The sequence below is a fragment of the Mustela putorius genome, unplaced genomic scaffold (assembly GCF_011764305.1).
Source record: "Mustela putorius furo isolate JIRA1106 unplaced genomic scaffold, ASM1176430v1.1 tig00000127_pilon_pilon_pilon, whole genome shotgun sequence".
Classification (NCBI taxonomy): Eukaryota; Metazoa; Chordata; class Mammalia; order Carnivora; family Mustelidae; genus Mustela; species Mustela putorius.
In genome coordinates this window covers 3,016,733-3,032,234 of record NW_025421288.1, presented here as the reverse complement: position 1 = coordinate 3,032,234, position 15,502 = coordinate 3,016,733, and the positions used below count along the sequence as shown (strand labels likewise).

General features: G+C 34.8%; 1 protein-coding gene and 1 pseudogene across 1 annotated transcript; one reads left to right on the top strand and one right to left on the bottom strand.

Moving 5' to 3' along the window:
• The first annotated feature begins 795 nt into the window (after positions 1 to 795).
• LOC101676817 (olfactory receptor 5T1-like) lies at positions 796 to 1,782 on the top strand. Its single transcript, XM_004781669.2, has one exon. It carries the CDS (start codon positions 796 to 798, stop codon positions 1,780 to 1,782), a length of 987 nt encoding a protein of 328 aa, XP_004781726.2.
• Positions 1,783 to 3,315: 1,533 nt separating this feature from the next.
• Positions 3,316 to 3,879, bottom strand: LOC101677121 (annotated as a pseudogene).
• Between the last annotated feature and the right edge of the window lie 11,623 nt (positions 3,880 to 15,502).

Sequence of the window (15,502 nt, the reverse complement as noted above, 5' to 3'; positions counted from 1 at the left end):
AGTTGAGTAGTCTAACATCCCATTTTCTAGTCTTCTGGAAACGTTAAAATTAAATACTTCCACAGTATTTCTCATTTATATTTTAAAGACATATTTATTTTAGAGAGAGAGTGTGTGTGTGTGTTTGTGTGTGTGTGTGTGTGCACATGTGGAAGGCAGGGGAAGGGCAGAAAGAGAACCTTCAAGCTGACTTTCCATTGAGCCCAGAGCCCCATGCAGGGCTCCATCCCAATATCCATGAGATCACGACCTGAGCCGAAGCCAAGAGTTGCTTGTTCAACCTACAGAGCCACCTTGTCTCCACTAGAATTTCTCATTAAAATCCAACACAAGCTTGTGACAGAAGTGTACTTACTCCCATTTGAACAGTTGCAAATATTAAAGAAAGGACTTTCATGTCCATTGTAGCCAATCCAGAACTAGTATTCAGATGTGTACTTTCCACTGTAATATTTTAAGACTTAAATATTCACTTGTTTATTCATCATTGTGTATTTTAAGTTTATGTGATATGCAAAAAGACAATAAAGAATTGAACAGAAAATGATATAGACAATAAACTATTTAAGTCAACAGGTTATTTTTTAACCTGATATGTGTAATCAATGACTGATTAAAATCATTTCTTCCTTTTATTTAACAGCAAAATGCAATGACTGGGGACCAACATCTTTATTGCTGCCTATTTTTATCAGTGCCAAGGAAATCATTGTATCCTGCTAAGAAACAAATATGGGGATGGAATTAGGTAGACTATTTTCATGTTGCCTTTAGCACTTATAAATAAACAGTGAAATGCCAGGGTTTCCATCAGATTTAGATTTACACAGGATTCAGATGAAAAATGTGACTGAGGTCACCATGTTTATATTGATGGGCTTCACAGATGATTTTGAGATGCAGGTTCTCCTGTTTATTCTATTTCTAGTGATCTATCTTTTCACTCTGATAGGAAATTTGGGACTGGTTATATTGGTCATTGGGGATTCTCGGCTCCACAATCCCATGTACTATTTTCTGAGTGCGTTATCATTCCTGGATGCCTGCTATTCCTCAGTTGTCACCCCAAAAATGCTGGTCAATTTCCTAGCAGAGAATAAAGCCATTTCCTACCTTGGATGTGCAGCCCAGATGCTCCTCTTTGTGACTTTTGGGACCACAGAATGCTTCCTCTTGGCTGCCATGGCTTATGATCGCTATGTGGCTATCTACAACCCTCTCCTCTATTCCGTGAGCATGTCACCCAGAGTCTACGTGCCACTCATAGTTGCTTCCTATGTTGGTGGCATTTTGCATGCTTCTGTACACACGGTGGCCACATTCAGCCTGTCCTTCTGTGCATCCAATGAAATTAGACACGTCTTTTGTGACATCCCTCCACTACTTGCCATTTCTTGTTCTGACACCCACACCAACCAGCTGTTGCTCTTCTACTTTGTGGGCACTATTGAGCTAGTCACTATCATGATTGTTCTGATCTCCTATGGTTTCATTCTGTTGGCCATTCTGAGGATGCATTCTGCTGAGGGGAGGCGGAAAGTCTTTTCTACATGTGCTTCTCACCTAACTGGAGTGACAATTTATTATGGAACCATCTTTTTCATGTATATGAGACCAAGTTCCAGCTATGCTTTGGACCATGACATGATCGTGTCGATCTTTTACACAATTGTGATTCCCATGCTGAATCCCATCATCTACAGTTTAAGGAACAAAGATGTAAAAGAGGCGATGAAGACATTATTTGTGAGAAATTGGTTCCTAAGTAAAACACATTATTAGCATTGTGTTAATCTTCAAGGAATGTTGCATAACAATTTATGTCTCTATACTCAGAAACTAAATAAAATATCTTGGTTTTAGTGAATCATACTGTCTGTATATCCTAGAATATTTCCAAATAAAGCATTCATCAGCCCTCCAACATAGTATTTTACAAATATGATCATTTGTATCATCTATATACTTTTAATTTTCTTAAGTTTTTTAGTAACAAATAATTTATTATTAACCGCAGGGGTACAGGTCTGTGAATCACCAGTTTTACACATTTCATAGCACATACCTTCCCCAATGTCCATAACCCCACCACCCTCTCCCTATGCCCCTCCCCCGCAACCCTCCATTTGTTTTGTGAGATTAAGAGTCTCTTACAGTTTGTCTCCCTCCTGATCCCATCTTGTTTCATTTATTCTTTTGCTACCCCCTAAGCCCCCCACATTGCCTCTCAACTTCCTCATATCAGAGAGATCATATAATAATTGTCTTTCTCTGATTGACTTATTTCGCTAAGCATGATACCCTCTAGTTCCATCCATGTCGTCAAAAATGGCAAGATTTCATTTCTTTGATGGTGGCATAGTATTCCATACCACATCTTCTTTAACCATTCATCTGTGGATGGACATCTAGGTTCTTTCTATTTGTGGAAAGAACAAATAGCCATTTGGCTATTGTGGACATTGCTGCTATAAACATCTGGGTGCATGGGCCCCTTTGGATCACTACATTAGTATCTTTAGGGTAAATGGCCAGTAGTGCAATGCTGGGTTCATCTATATACTTTTACTATAGACCTCTACATACTTTTATACTTTAGTTTTCAAATTGATTCATGTTAAATATTGGTCGATGCAAGTGTATTGCTTTTGTCAGTCACTGTGGAATTTTCTTCACTCAGTGCTACTATAGCTTCTGTACTCAGGGTTCTACAGATTGACGCATCATCACACTGTTTATAGAAAGTCATTCCCACTCATTATGAGGTTACTTCTCCATCCTGAGTTCCCTCAGCCAGACCTCCTTAAAATTGTTTCATTTGCTCTTCATGTACTTTCAGAGTAAGATCCATCAAGGCTAATGGCCATGACTTTTTCACTATTTGCCATTTTTGAATATTTTTATTCCACTATCAAAATCTTTCCTTATTACTACTGTCCAATAAAAGAAATGGTAAGATCCATTTATGAAACTCCAAAAGTTTTACTAGTAAGTATTAGATAGAGCATTTATTGATGTACTTAAGCTTAGGAAGAACAAATAAGTCGAACTTAGAGAAAAGCAACAACTGGTTATTATATAAATATATGTGCATAGAATATATATGCAGACTATATATACACACCATATTACCCTATATATAATACACATATGCATTGTATATATATGTATGTATATATACTACATAAACTACATAAACATATACATAAACTACATACATATTATATATAATATATATAAACTATATAAATACTACATAAACTATAAACTACATAAACATATACATCAACTACATATATATATGCATATAGATAGATAGATAAATATAAATATGTAGTTTTTGTGGGTATCAGAACAAGAAATCTAAGTGGTGGAGGGATCTTGCACAAGACATGCCTAATTTCATTGGATGCACAGAAGAACAGACTGAACGTGGCCACTGTGTGTACAGAAGCATGCAAAATGTCACCAAGGTGGGAAGCAATGATGAGTGGCCCATAGACCCTGAGCGACATGCCCACGGATTAGAGTAGAGGGTTGTACATTGCCATGTAGCAGTCCTAATCCATGGAAGCCAAGAGGAAGCATTCTGTGGTCCCAAAGTAACAGCAAGAAACATCTGTGTGGCACAACCGAGGAACGAAATTACTTTATTCTTTGACACAAAATCTACTAGCATATTTGGGGTAATTACTGAAGAATAGCAGGCATCCACAGATTGTGAAGCCAAGGATCCCCAATGACCAATACAACCAGTCCTAAATTTCCCATCAGGGTAAAGAGGTAGATTGTCAGAAACAGGAAGAATAAGGCCAACCATCCAGGTTTGTCGGTAAAGCCCTTCAGTACAAATGTGGTAACTTCAGTGACGTTTTTCATGTTGACACTTCAGGGAACAGACTTGAAGATGTTAAAAAAATAATAATCTCTTAACTAGAAAAAGATAAAAAAACAATATATGACTCTATATTTTAACTCAAGGGAACATACAGTACAGTGTATCCTTATATTTATTTTTTGGCAATATAAAATTTCCCAGTTGTGGATCAGCAGACAAGGACAAGATACTCAAGTGTTCATGCCACTTACTGCAAAATCAAGGGGAAAATACAGGTGTTCACTCAGTGGCTGAATTCCTTTTATTGCTAAAACTATCAGGTCAACTGGTTAATTTGCCACTGCATTTTATTAGCTGTTTTCAAAGTCACTGTATAATTGGCTAAAAAATAATTTCTTTTGACATCTACACACGTGAAACAGTATATCAACGCACAGAACCTGGAATAAAATCTCAGCATTCTAGACCTTTTGGTAGTTGTGTAAAATAATCTGCTACAAACTACTCACCTGTAGAATGGAAATGTTGATATTTATTTTTCAATATTGGGACAAATATTGATACAAAATTTGGGTATTCATCCTTTCTGATGGAGGCATAATACTCCATAGTGTATATGGATCACATCTTCCTTATCCATTTATCCATTGAAGGACATCTTGGTTATTTCCACACTTTGGCAACCATGGCCATTGCTGCTATGAACATTGGTGTACAGATGGCCCTTCTTTTCACTACATCTGTATCTTTGGGGTAAATACCCAGTAGTGTAATTGCAGGGTAATAGGGAAGTTCTATTTTTAATTTCTTAAGGAATCTCCACTTGTTTTCCAAAGTGGCTGCACCAACTTGCATTCCCACCAACAGTGTAAGAGGGTTCCCCTTTCTCCACATCCTCTCCAACACACGTTGTTTCCTGTCTTGCTAATTTTAGCCATTCTAACTGGTGTAAGATGGTATCTCAATGTGGTTTTAATTTGAGTCTTCCAGATGGCAAGTGATGATGAACATTTTTTCATGTGTCTGATAGCCATTTGTATGTCTTCATTGGAGAAGCGTCTGTTCGTATCTTCTGTCCATTTTTTGACATGATTACCTGTTTTCTGTGTTGAGTTTAAGATGGGGCAACTATTGAAAGACAAAATATATTAATAAGATTGACTATTTAAAATTAAATTAAATATAGGATGTGTTACTTAGTTTGGTTCTAAGAGTAGCAACATTCTGAGTGGTAACATTTCGTGAGCTGATCTCCCAAAATTTTCTAACTCTGTAAGATCTTGAGTGTATCTGACAAAACCAATGTTTTTTTTTAAGGATGATGGGATGTAATTGAATTACACAATTATATGACCACTTATATTACACTCAGATCTATTTCTCAAATACTTAACATCCCATTGTCCTGTTTTGCTTGGATAGGTGGTCATACTTAACACTTCTGGACACCTAAATTCTATATGATTTTTGACTCCTTCAAAAACTGGGGTGAAAAGGGAAAGAATTATTCTGAAAATCTGTATGATTTTTAGGTCTTATTCTTGTCTAGTTATTGTTTAGTACCTGGTGAAAGAAAAACTGTATATTTATTATCTAAGAGTTACAAGTAAGCTGTTCATTAAAAAAAAAAAGTAAATAAAATATAACACCAGAAGTGAACAATGCTTACACGAAGACATAAAATATTCAAGAGCAAAAAATTAGGAAAAAATGAAAAAAAGGAATAGCATAAATCTTTCCTGGATAATCCAATGTTAAAAATTAGGAGTCAAACTTATACCTGAATCCAGAGTTTTAATTATTAGCCAATTATATTCACAAGTTAGAAGATAAGTTTTTTTTAATTTAAATTCAATTAGCCAACATATAGTATATCATTAATTTCTGATGTAGAGTTCAGTAATTCACCAGTTGTGTATAACACCCTGGGCACATAACACCATGTGCCCTCCTTAATGCCCATCATTCTCTTTTTTTTTTTTTTTTAAGATTTTATTTATTTATTTGACAGAGAGAGATTACAAGTAGACAGAGAGGCAGGCAGAGAGAGAGGAGGAAGCAGGCTCCCTGCTGAGCAGAGAGCCCGATGCGGGACTCGATCCCAGGACCTTGAGATCATGACCTGAGCCGAAGGCAGCGGCTTAACCCACTGAGCCACCCAGGCGCCCCCCCATCATTCTCTTAACCCATCTCCCCACTCACATCCACTCGTGTAACCTTCAGCTTGTTTCCTACAGTTGAGTCACTCTTTAGTTCCTTCCTTCCTTCCTTTCTTTTAGTTTTTATAACATACCCATTCATACGAAATTTAAGTCAGTCTTGAGAACATATGTTCTACTAAAAATAAAAATTTGTACTCTATTTAAATTCATAATGTATATCAAACCCTTATTTCAATATATAGACATGGATCCTGTGAGTAAGAGAAAGGGCCATTTGGATTAGAAATAGTGATGGAAGCAGAAGGAGGCACAACAGTCTTCTGAAAAAGACAAAATGAGGAATGCCTAAAAAAATAGTCAGTGTCAGCAGAAAACATTTTCATAGAATTACTGGAAAGATTAAAGACAAAGAAAACAAAACAAAACAAAAAAAAAACTCAAATAAAACATCAAGAATACAGATTTTAGATAAAATATTATGTATTAAAAATAAAAATACTGATAAAACAAATCAGAACCCACAAGCTATATTCTCTAACTGAATATTGTTGAGGGGCTCTAATATAAGATTCTTTTAAATGTATACTTTAATTAAAATGTCTTAATAACTTAATTGGTAAAACCAGTATTGTGAGATTTACCTTTAGGACCAGGTTCCCAGAGTAAATATTGAAGAAAATATCCTTATGCTTCCAGAAGGAGAAGAGAGAAGGAACTGTTGTCAAATAATGCCAAAGCCTCAGGAGAAATTAGGAACCTAGTGCATAGCCTGCTGGAGTATTATCAGAACCTAAGTAGCAAGGAGGGAAGGATATACCCAACTCTAGCCTACCCTAGCCATCTAGACCCACCTAAGGGGGAAGAAAAAGACCAAGGAACAATTGTGAAGTTTATAGTCTGGTGGCACAGCCTCACAAACAGACTGAGTTCCAATCTTGAGACTATAGAGCATGTCTGCAACTCCCATACCTCACCACATCATCGCTGATGGTCCATTTACAGCAACTCCTTTTGCCCAATACCTTATGCCTGACTATCCAAAAAAATAGTATGTTTCATACTAAAAGGCAAAATAAAGCACTTTGAAGGCACAAGCAGAACCAAGCTTGGCAGGGGCATTGGAATTAAATATCAGATTAGGAATTTAAAACAGCTATGATTAACATGTTAAGTATCCTAGTGGATCAAGCAGAATTCACCAAAGCACAGATGAGCAACCTAAGTAGAGAAATGGCAATCTTAAGAAAGAACCAAAAAGAAATACTAGAAGGGCAAAACACTGTAAGTGAAATGAAGAATTCCTTTAATGGACTTCCTAGAGGACTAGTTATAGCAGAAGAGAGAATCTCTGACTTGAAGATATCTCAATAGAAACTTTAGAAATTGAAAAACAAAGAGAACAGAGACTGAAAACAAACCAAAAAACAAAACAAAACAAAACAAAAAACCCAGAATATCCAAAGGTTGTAGAAAAGGAAAGAAGAAATATTTGAAACCATAATAATAAAAATTTTTCTCAAATTAGTTTCAGGTACCAAACCACAGATTCAGGTCCAGAGGTTTAGAGGACACCAAGCAAGGTAAATGCCATAAAAATTATACAGTGATACATCATTTTCAAACTACAGAAAATCAAGGATACAAATAAAACAAAAACGAAAAATTTCTGAAAGAACCTAGAGAAAAACACAACTCCCCTATGGAGGAATACAGGTAGGAATCCTATCCAACTTCTCAGAAAACATCCAACAAGAAGAGAAAGTAATGAAATGATAATAGGAACAATGTACTCGATCATATATGCTTGTGTATGTAACTTATATGTATACGTGCTTATGTATGATTACATATAAGGGAAATGTATGATCAGCAGTAACAGAGAAAGGAGGAAGGAATTAAAAAGCAAAACATGTTCTTACCATGTGATTGAGCAAGCACATTCCTTGGTATTTATCCCAAAGAGCCAAAAACGTAGGTTCACACAGAAACTTGCACACAGATACTCATAGCAGCTTTATTTGTAATTGTCAGAATTATATCTAGAAGCATCCAGATGTCTTGTAGTAGGTGAATGGATAAATAAACTGTGGTACTGCAGACAATGAATGATTGTACAGTGCTAAAAGAAAGAAAAAAGACAGAAAGACTATCAAGCCAGGAAAAGATGGGAGGGGAATAAATGTGTTTTACTAAGTGAAAGAAGCCAATCTGAAATGCTAAATGCAATATGATTCTGAAAATATGATATTGTGGAAAAGGCAAAACTCTACGACAGTAAAATGATCAGTGATTGCCAGTGGTTTGGAGAGGGAAGGTGAAGAGGCAGGACACAGAGGAATTTTGGAGTACTAAAAACACACTGTATGAGACTCTAATGATGGATTCATGTTATTATACATTGCTTTCAAGTTCACAGAATGTACAACATCAGGATTGAACCCTAAGTTGAATGGCAGACTACAGGTAGTTATGAAGTGTCCATGCATCCATGCATGGGGACAATGGGTATTTGGGAAATCTCTGTATCTATCTAAAGAAATCCAAACATAAGTGGACCCACATAGTCCAAACCATGTTGTTCAAGGGTCAACTATAGTATGAAAGAATAATTTGTGGAGGAATAAAAATAAAGTGTTTCAAAGTTAATTAAATCAGATAATAAGGTAAGGCTATAGAACAAGACACTAATATAATAATTTAGTATCTTAGAATAATGTTAACAATTTTTAAAAAATAAAGCTTTATCAAAATAATAACTTATATTGATAGGTGAGACAGTCAATGAAAGGAAAAGGCAACCTATGGAAATGGAGAAGATATTTGCAAATGACATAACAAAGGGCTGGTATCCAAGATCTATAAAGAACTTCTCAAACTAAACACCGCAAAAAACAAATAATCCAGTCATGAAGTGGGTAGAAGACATGAAAAGACACTTCTCCAAAGAAGACATCCAAATGGCTAACAGGCACATGGAAAAAATGCTCTACATCACTTGTCATCAGGGAAATACAAATCAAAACCACAAAGTCAGAATGGCTAAAATAAGCAAGTCAGATGCTGATGAGGATGTGGAAAAAAGGGAACCCTCCTACACTGTTGATCGGAATGCAAGCTGGTACAGCCACTCTGGGAAACAGTATGGAGGTACTTCAGGAAATTAAAAATAGAGCTACTCTATGACCCAGCAATTGCACTAGTGGGTATTTACCCCAAAGATGCAGATGTAGTGAAAACAAGGGGTTTCTGCATCCTAAGTTCATACCAGGAATGTCCACAATAGCCAAATTGTGAAAGGAACTGAGATGTCCTTCAAAAGATGATTGGCTAAAGAAGATGTGGTTCATATGTACAGTGGACTATTACTGAGCCATCAGAAAGGATGAATGCCTACCATTTACATTGCATGGATGGAACTGGTGGATAGTACACTAAGTGAAATAACTCAGAGAAAGACCATTATCATCTAGTTTCAACCTATGGAATACAAGAAATAGTGCAGAGGATCATAGGGAAAGGGAGGAAAAACTGAATGGGAAGAAATCAGAGAGGGAGCCAAACCATGAAAGACTAGTAACTCCAGGAAACAAACTGAGGGTTGTGGAAGGGAAGGTGGGGGATGGGGTAGTTGGGTGATGGGCATCAAGGAGGGCATGTGATGGGATGAGCCCTGGGTGTCATATGCTAATGCATCACTGAACACTACACCAAAAACTAATGATGTACTATACGTTGACTGATTGAATTTAAATTAAAAAAAAAAAAAGGGCAGTGCTTTTTGGGGTTGTTATCTTTCATGTTTGTCTTAATTTGATAACTTTTCAGTGATTTTATTTTAATTTTTTATTAAAAACACATAATGCCAAAATATATTATTATATTACAAATGAGAAGTCTAGATATGGGAAGATTTGAAAACATGAGTAAGAGAACCCAGAAATTAACTGGAAATAAAAAAATAAATAAATCAAGAATGACTTAGTAACATACAATAGTAAGTATATTCTATTTGCTGTATTTGTGCTTTTTAAAATTTTTCCAAGCCCAACAGGGGACTTGAATTCACAACCCTGTGATCAAATTCATCCTCTACTGACTGAGCCAGTCAGGCTCTCCTAGGTGTTTCATATCAAATCCCATTAAAACCTTACTGACTGGCCAAACAGTATTACTTTCTGACATTTGAATACATGACATAGTATCAGTTATTATTATACTTTAAACGACTCATTCTGGTATGTATATAGTATAGGGCCACATTATTGTGTTAAATTGCATTTCTTTCCCTAACATCAAATTGTGTTTAACTTTTTCAAGAGCTTAATTACCACCTGTGTGTCTTCTGCGGTGAAATGTTTATTAAAATATATTGTTCTTTGGCAGTTGTTTTTGTTTTCTTTTGTTTCAGAATTTCTCATATATTCTGGATACATAGTTTTTATTGGGTAACTGTTGAGCAAATATTTTCTATAACATTGTGGTTTATTTCTACAACAATGTCTGTCAAAGCAAAAGATTTTAATTGTGATGAAATACAATTTACACTTTTTTCTTCCATAGTTCATGTATTTTGAGATTTATCTAAAAATCTAGGACTAACTCATGGTCACACAGATTCCCAAGTTTACCTAGAAAATTATAGCAATATGATTTAAGATTTAAGATTTAAGCAATAAGCAATAAAATTATAGAAATAAGATTTACATTAAGGTATACGTATCACTCTGAGAAAAGTTTTATATACGGTGTAAATAAGGAGTCAATGTTTATTTGTGGCATAAAGCTATTCTACATATTAAACATCATTTAAAAAGTACTATCCTTCCTCCATAGTTTTTCTTAGCAATTTAGACAAAAACCAAATGAGCATTCTATTTGTTTTGTTTTGTTTTGTTTTGTTTTGTTAATGTTTTTTTTAATTTTTTATTTTTTATAAACATATATTTTTATCCCCAGGGGTACAGGTCTGTGAATCACCAGGTTTACACACTTCACAGCACTCACCAAAGCACATACCCTCCCCAATGTCCATAATTCCACCCCCTTCTCCCAAACCCCCTCCCCCCAGCAACCCTCAGTTTGTTTTGTGAGATTAAGAGTCACTTATGGTTTGTCTCCCTCCCAATCCCATCTTGTTTCATTTATTCTTCTCCTACCCACTTAACACTGTTCTGTTCCATTGATAATGATATCTCTTTTCAGTATCTCTGATTATTTAGCTGGCTGTGTATAAATATTCCAATTTAATTCTTCTTTTCAAAATTCTTATCTCTTTTTCTAAAAGACTTTATTTTTGTTTTCTTAAATAATCTTTACACCCAATGTGGGGCTCAACCCACAATCTTGAGATCGAGTTGTAGATTCCAACTGAGCCAGCCAGGTGTCCTGTTGTTTATAGGTTTTTGAGGGAAGTAAAGAGCTTATATTTCCGGAAGGAGGAAACTGGATTTCAGAGAAGTTAAGTCATCAATCTACTGACATGGAGTTACTTAATATCAGAGCCAAGACTACAGTTATTTCATTAGCTTTCTTTTCCACTGAGGAATCATTTTAAACTAGAGGCCAAAGTACACTTATGTAATCATTTTCATCATATAGTTCATTATCCAGAACTATTGACTTGCTTACAATGAAAAAAACAAAACAAAACAAAAACAAATCATCTTCATACTTTTCTGTCCCAGAAAAGAATTAGTGCATTTTCCTCTTGGGACATCACTGTGAACTTAAAGAACTCAAGATGGTATAAGAGTCTAAATGCATTTATATTCATAGTGTACATGAACAGATGGTTCATTTCCACAGGTAAGAGGAAAGGTTTTTTGGAACTTACAAAATATTTTGGTTGCTGGACATGTGAATTTCAAACTAGAATGCATGCTTTCATACTCGTATTTAAGAAAGAAGATTCTAGTTAATTAGTTAATTCAAAATTATGATAACAATTGATCATTTGGCTTTCAGGGAATACAGCAGGGAAGGTAGAGAGTACTTCCCACATATTTTGATCATTAGAGGTGTAATAAGAAATTTGCTTTAATGTTCTTGGTGAAAGATTATGGTCAATTTAGAGATAATTGAATTAACGGGCTCTTTAAAATTTAAGGGAAGTATTAAATAGAGAAAAATTATTAACCAGCTATTGTGTATATACAACTTTGAAATCAATATTTGTTTCTGATGGACGAATAAAAATTTTTAATTTGTTTTATTAGCAAGCTAATTGATCTAGAAGCAAAAAATTTTTTCATGATTTATTCAGGCTTAATTGAATAAAAAAAAAAAAAAAGATTCCAATGTGCAAGGTTGCCATCTCATGGGTTCTAAGTGATTACATTTCCAGAATTGTGGCATCTCAAAATGGATTTGTAATATGGTCAAGTGGAAATAGAACAGAGTCTGAAATCAGAGAAAACTAGGCTTAAATCCTGAATGTCTTAGAAATTATGACCTCAGTCAAGTCATATGCCCAGATAGGGAATTTTCTCATCTATAAAATGACACTGAATTATTTGGTTTGTAGATTGCTATGTAGACTGTATCAGAAAATGTGCACAAAATTCCTAACTTCTAGTAACCAGTTAAGGATCCATGGTAGCTACAATCATAGTCTTCCTCCTTACTGAGCTGAGTGCAGTACTGTTTCCATGAGTGTTTGGTACTTTATAATTTTTGACCACGAGTGCTGGGGAACTGATTTTATTTCAGTCTTCCAGATTGATCACGTTTTGTTAATAATTTAGGATCTATATATTTGTCTTGTTGGCCTCTACCAAAGTGAAACAGCAAGATATAAACACAACTAGTTCTAATTTTCCTAAATACTGCTTAATGGAAATGCCTGTTTGAAAAGCAGTTTGGATGCAGCAGCTACACTCATACTTTCTCTCTATCATGACCCAGTTTCCTATAGTAAAGTAGGTAAATGCTCTAATGGGACATGATTTGGAATAAAACCTAGTTTCATTCATGGAACACTTTCTTATTCTACAGGCGAGAGCAGAGACATCAAGGATTACTAGATTATCATATTGAGAAGTATATCAGGAGAATTTGAGTAAATAGAGTATTATTTTAGTGGCATGCCCACAAGCTGAATGTAGTGACTGACATGGATTTTAAAGTTTTTTTATGGCACAGAATATTGGGATTCACTGGGTTTAATCTCAATAGAACAGTATTTTAATATATATTTAGTGCCATGTAACAAATATATGTATAACTTAAAGAAGTACTTTGATTCTGTTTGGGACCCATTAATTGCAAAATGTTTTTATTTTTAAAAATTAATTTTATAATGTCTATTCATTTTATTCAAACTAAATACAATGTGGAGGCCATATTTCATGTGTATTTTCACATATAATTAACACTTCAAGTTAATACAAAAGATTTTAATGCATCAGATAGATACACACTCTGCAACCATACCATTGCAGATTTAGTTGAACAAGGTATGCCTAAAAATTGGGGTCAATCTTAGTTATTCTTTGGAGTTACAAGGAGAAGTAACTTTTCCAAGTTCACATTGTTACCGGGTACTAACTCTGAGGTTGTCATATGAGGTTTTATTAATTTTTTTAAAATGTTGCCCCCATTGTTTTGAAGATTTAAAAGAATGGATCAGAGGGAGAGAGACAAGCAGACTCCATGATGAGCTTGGAGCCTGACTAGGGACACAGGGTCTTGAGATCCTGACTTGAGCCAAAATAAAGAGTCAGACACTTGACTGACTGAGCCTCCCAGGCACCCCTGTAATTTACATTCCAAATGTAATGTTCTTAATCTCCTACAGTTGACTTGTCCTAGGTACATTAGTTACAGAAACATTATAATTGTCATGTCACTGATCCTTCTCCTGTATATATCAGCCGACATGTGTTTTGTTGTGGATGCCTGTGGCATACTGCCTGTCGGTACATATTTCAAAATGTGCTTGCATGTTCTGTTTTTACTGCACTTACTCTTATCTGCTTAATTCCTGTTTTGTATCTGAGTCTTTTTAGTAAATATTTTTGTATGTATTCCATGGATTTCAAGGAAAGAGAGAGAGAGGAGAAGAAAAGGTTGGGAAAGAAAGAGATTAAGAGAGGTTTTTGGGGGGGGTTGTTTTGTTTTTGTTTTTGTTTTTTGGGTTTTTTTTAAAAGATTTTATTTATTTATTTATTTGACAGAAAGAGATCACAAGTAGGAAGTGAGGCAGGCGGGGTTAGGGGTCGGGAAGCAGACCCCCTGCTGAGTAGACTGCCCAATGAGGGGCTCAATCCCAGGATCCTGGGACCATGCCAGGAACCAAAGGCTGAGGCTTTAACCCGCTCTGCCACCCAGGCACCCTAAAAGAAAAAGAGTTTTTTAAAGAGCAATCTATTTTTAGTTATACTCCAAAATGCATTAATCATATTTATACTATTCATTGATCTCTTTATAAACTACTTTACTACTATAGCAATTCAAACTTAACTATGCATTATTTTAAGGTATATATGTGTGTTCTCATCAGAGTTATGCAAGCTATCTGGGTTTATAAGAAATCAGATTTTAAAATAATTGCATTTTTTATTTGTTAACTAACAATTTTCCTAAGAATCAAATGGGCATTTTTAGGTTTTGTAGACTCACATTTATGAAACTACTCTGTGCATTTGAAATATCTTCCATGGGGATATCTGGAACACATCTGAGAATATAAAGACATATGGTTTTCTTTTCTTTCTAACAGTGGCCTTATTTCTTTATTATCTACTGATGTGTAGGTGTCTCAATATAACAAAAGTGTAGCATATTTCACTTCATGAATATAAATCATTTGTGAGTTAATTCAGCCTGGCCTTAGGTACTGTGGATTTTTTTAAACTCTTTTTAAACACATGTTGGTTATAAAAAGCCAAAGGAACAACAAAAATCAACATGCTGAAATCTGCCTCTTAAATATGATTGATCCAGTAATCAATTGTGTTTCAATAACTGAGATTTACAGGTGCCTCTTTAACATTTTTAAAATTTCCTTTATTCACACTCCACTTAATGAGAAACAGTAAGATGACATCAAGAAAACAAAAGACAGAAATCATTTTGAGACAAATATAGTGATTTTACTCTCAGCAAAAAATTCAGAAACCATTTTATTATCTACTATCAGGTGATGTTAATTTCACAGTTATTTGAGAAACTGACTTTTCTATTAAGAAACTCCATAAGCAGCTATAATTAAAAAAAAAAAAATCCAGGATTTCTATTTGAGAGAAATATATCTAAAAAAATAATGCAAGGATTTTGTAAGAATAATCACATAAGTTGAAAAACACTTGACATTGTCATTAAGATAAAATTTGGGGAAAAAAAAGGTATGGTAAGATGCAAAGGCCAAAATGAACAACTTAATGATATGTATTTTGAAGAAAAAGAAAAAAAAATCTGAAGAAAAAGACATTTCATTTTTTATGCTTGCTAATAAGGTGCATCTCTCCCCAGAATATTCTCTGCTATCCTATTCACCACTTCT

Excerpts from the sequence above, each read along its gene's own strand:
- LOC101676817 (XM_004781669.2), top strand. The coding sequence starts at position 796 with ATGCCAGGGTTTCCATCAGATTTAGATTTACACAGGATTCAGATGAAA.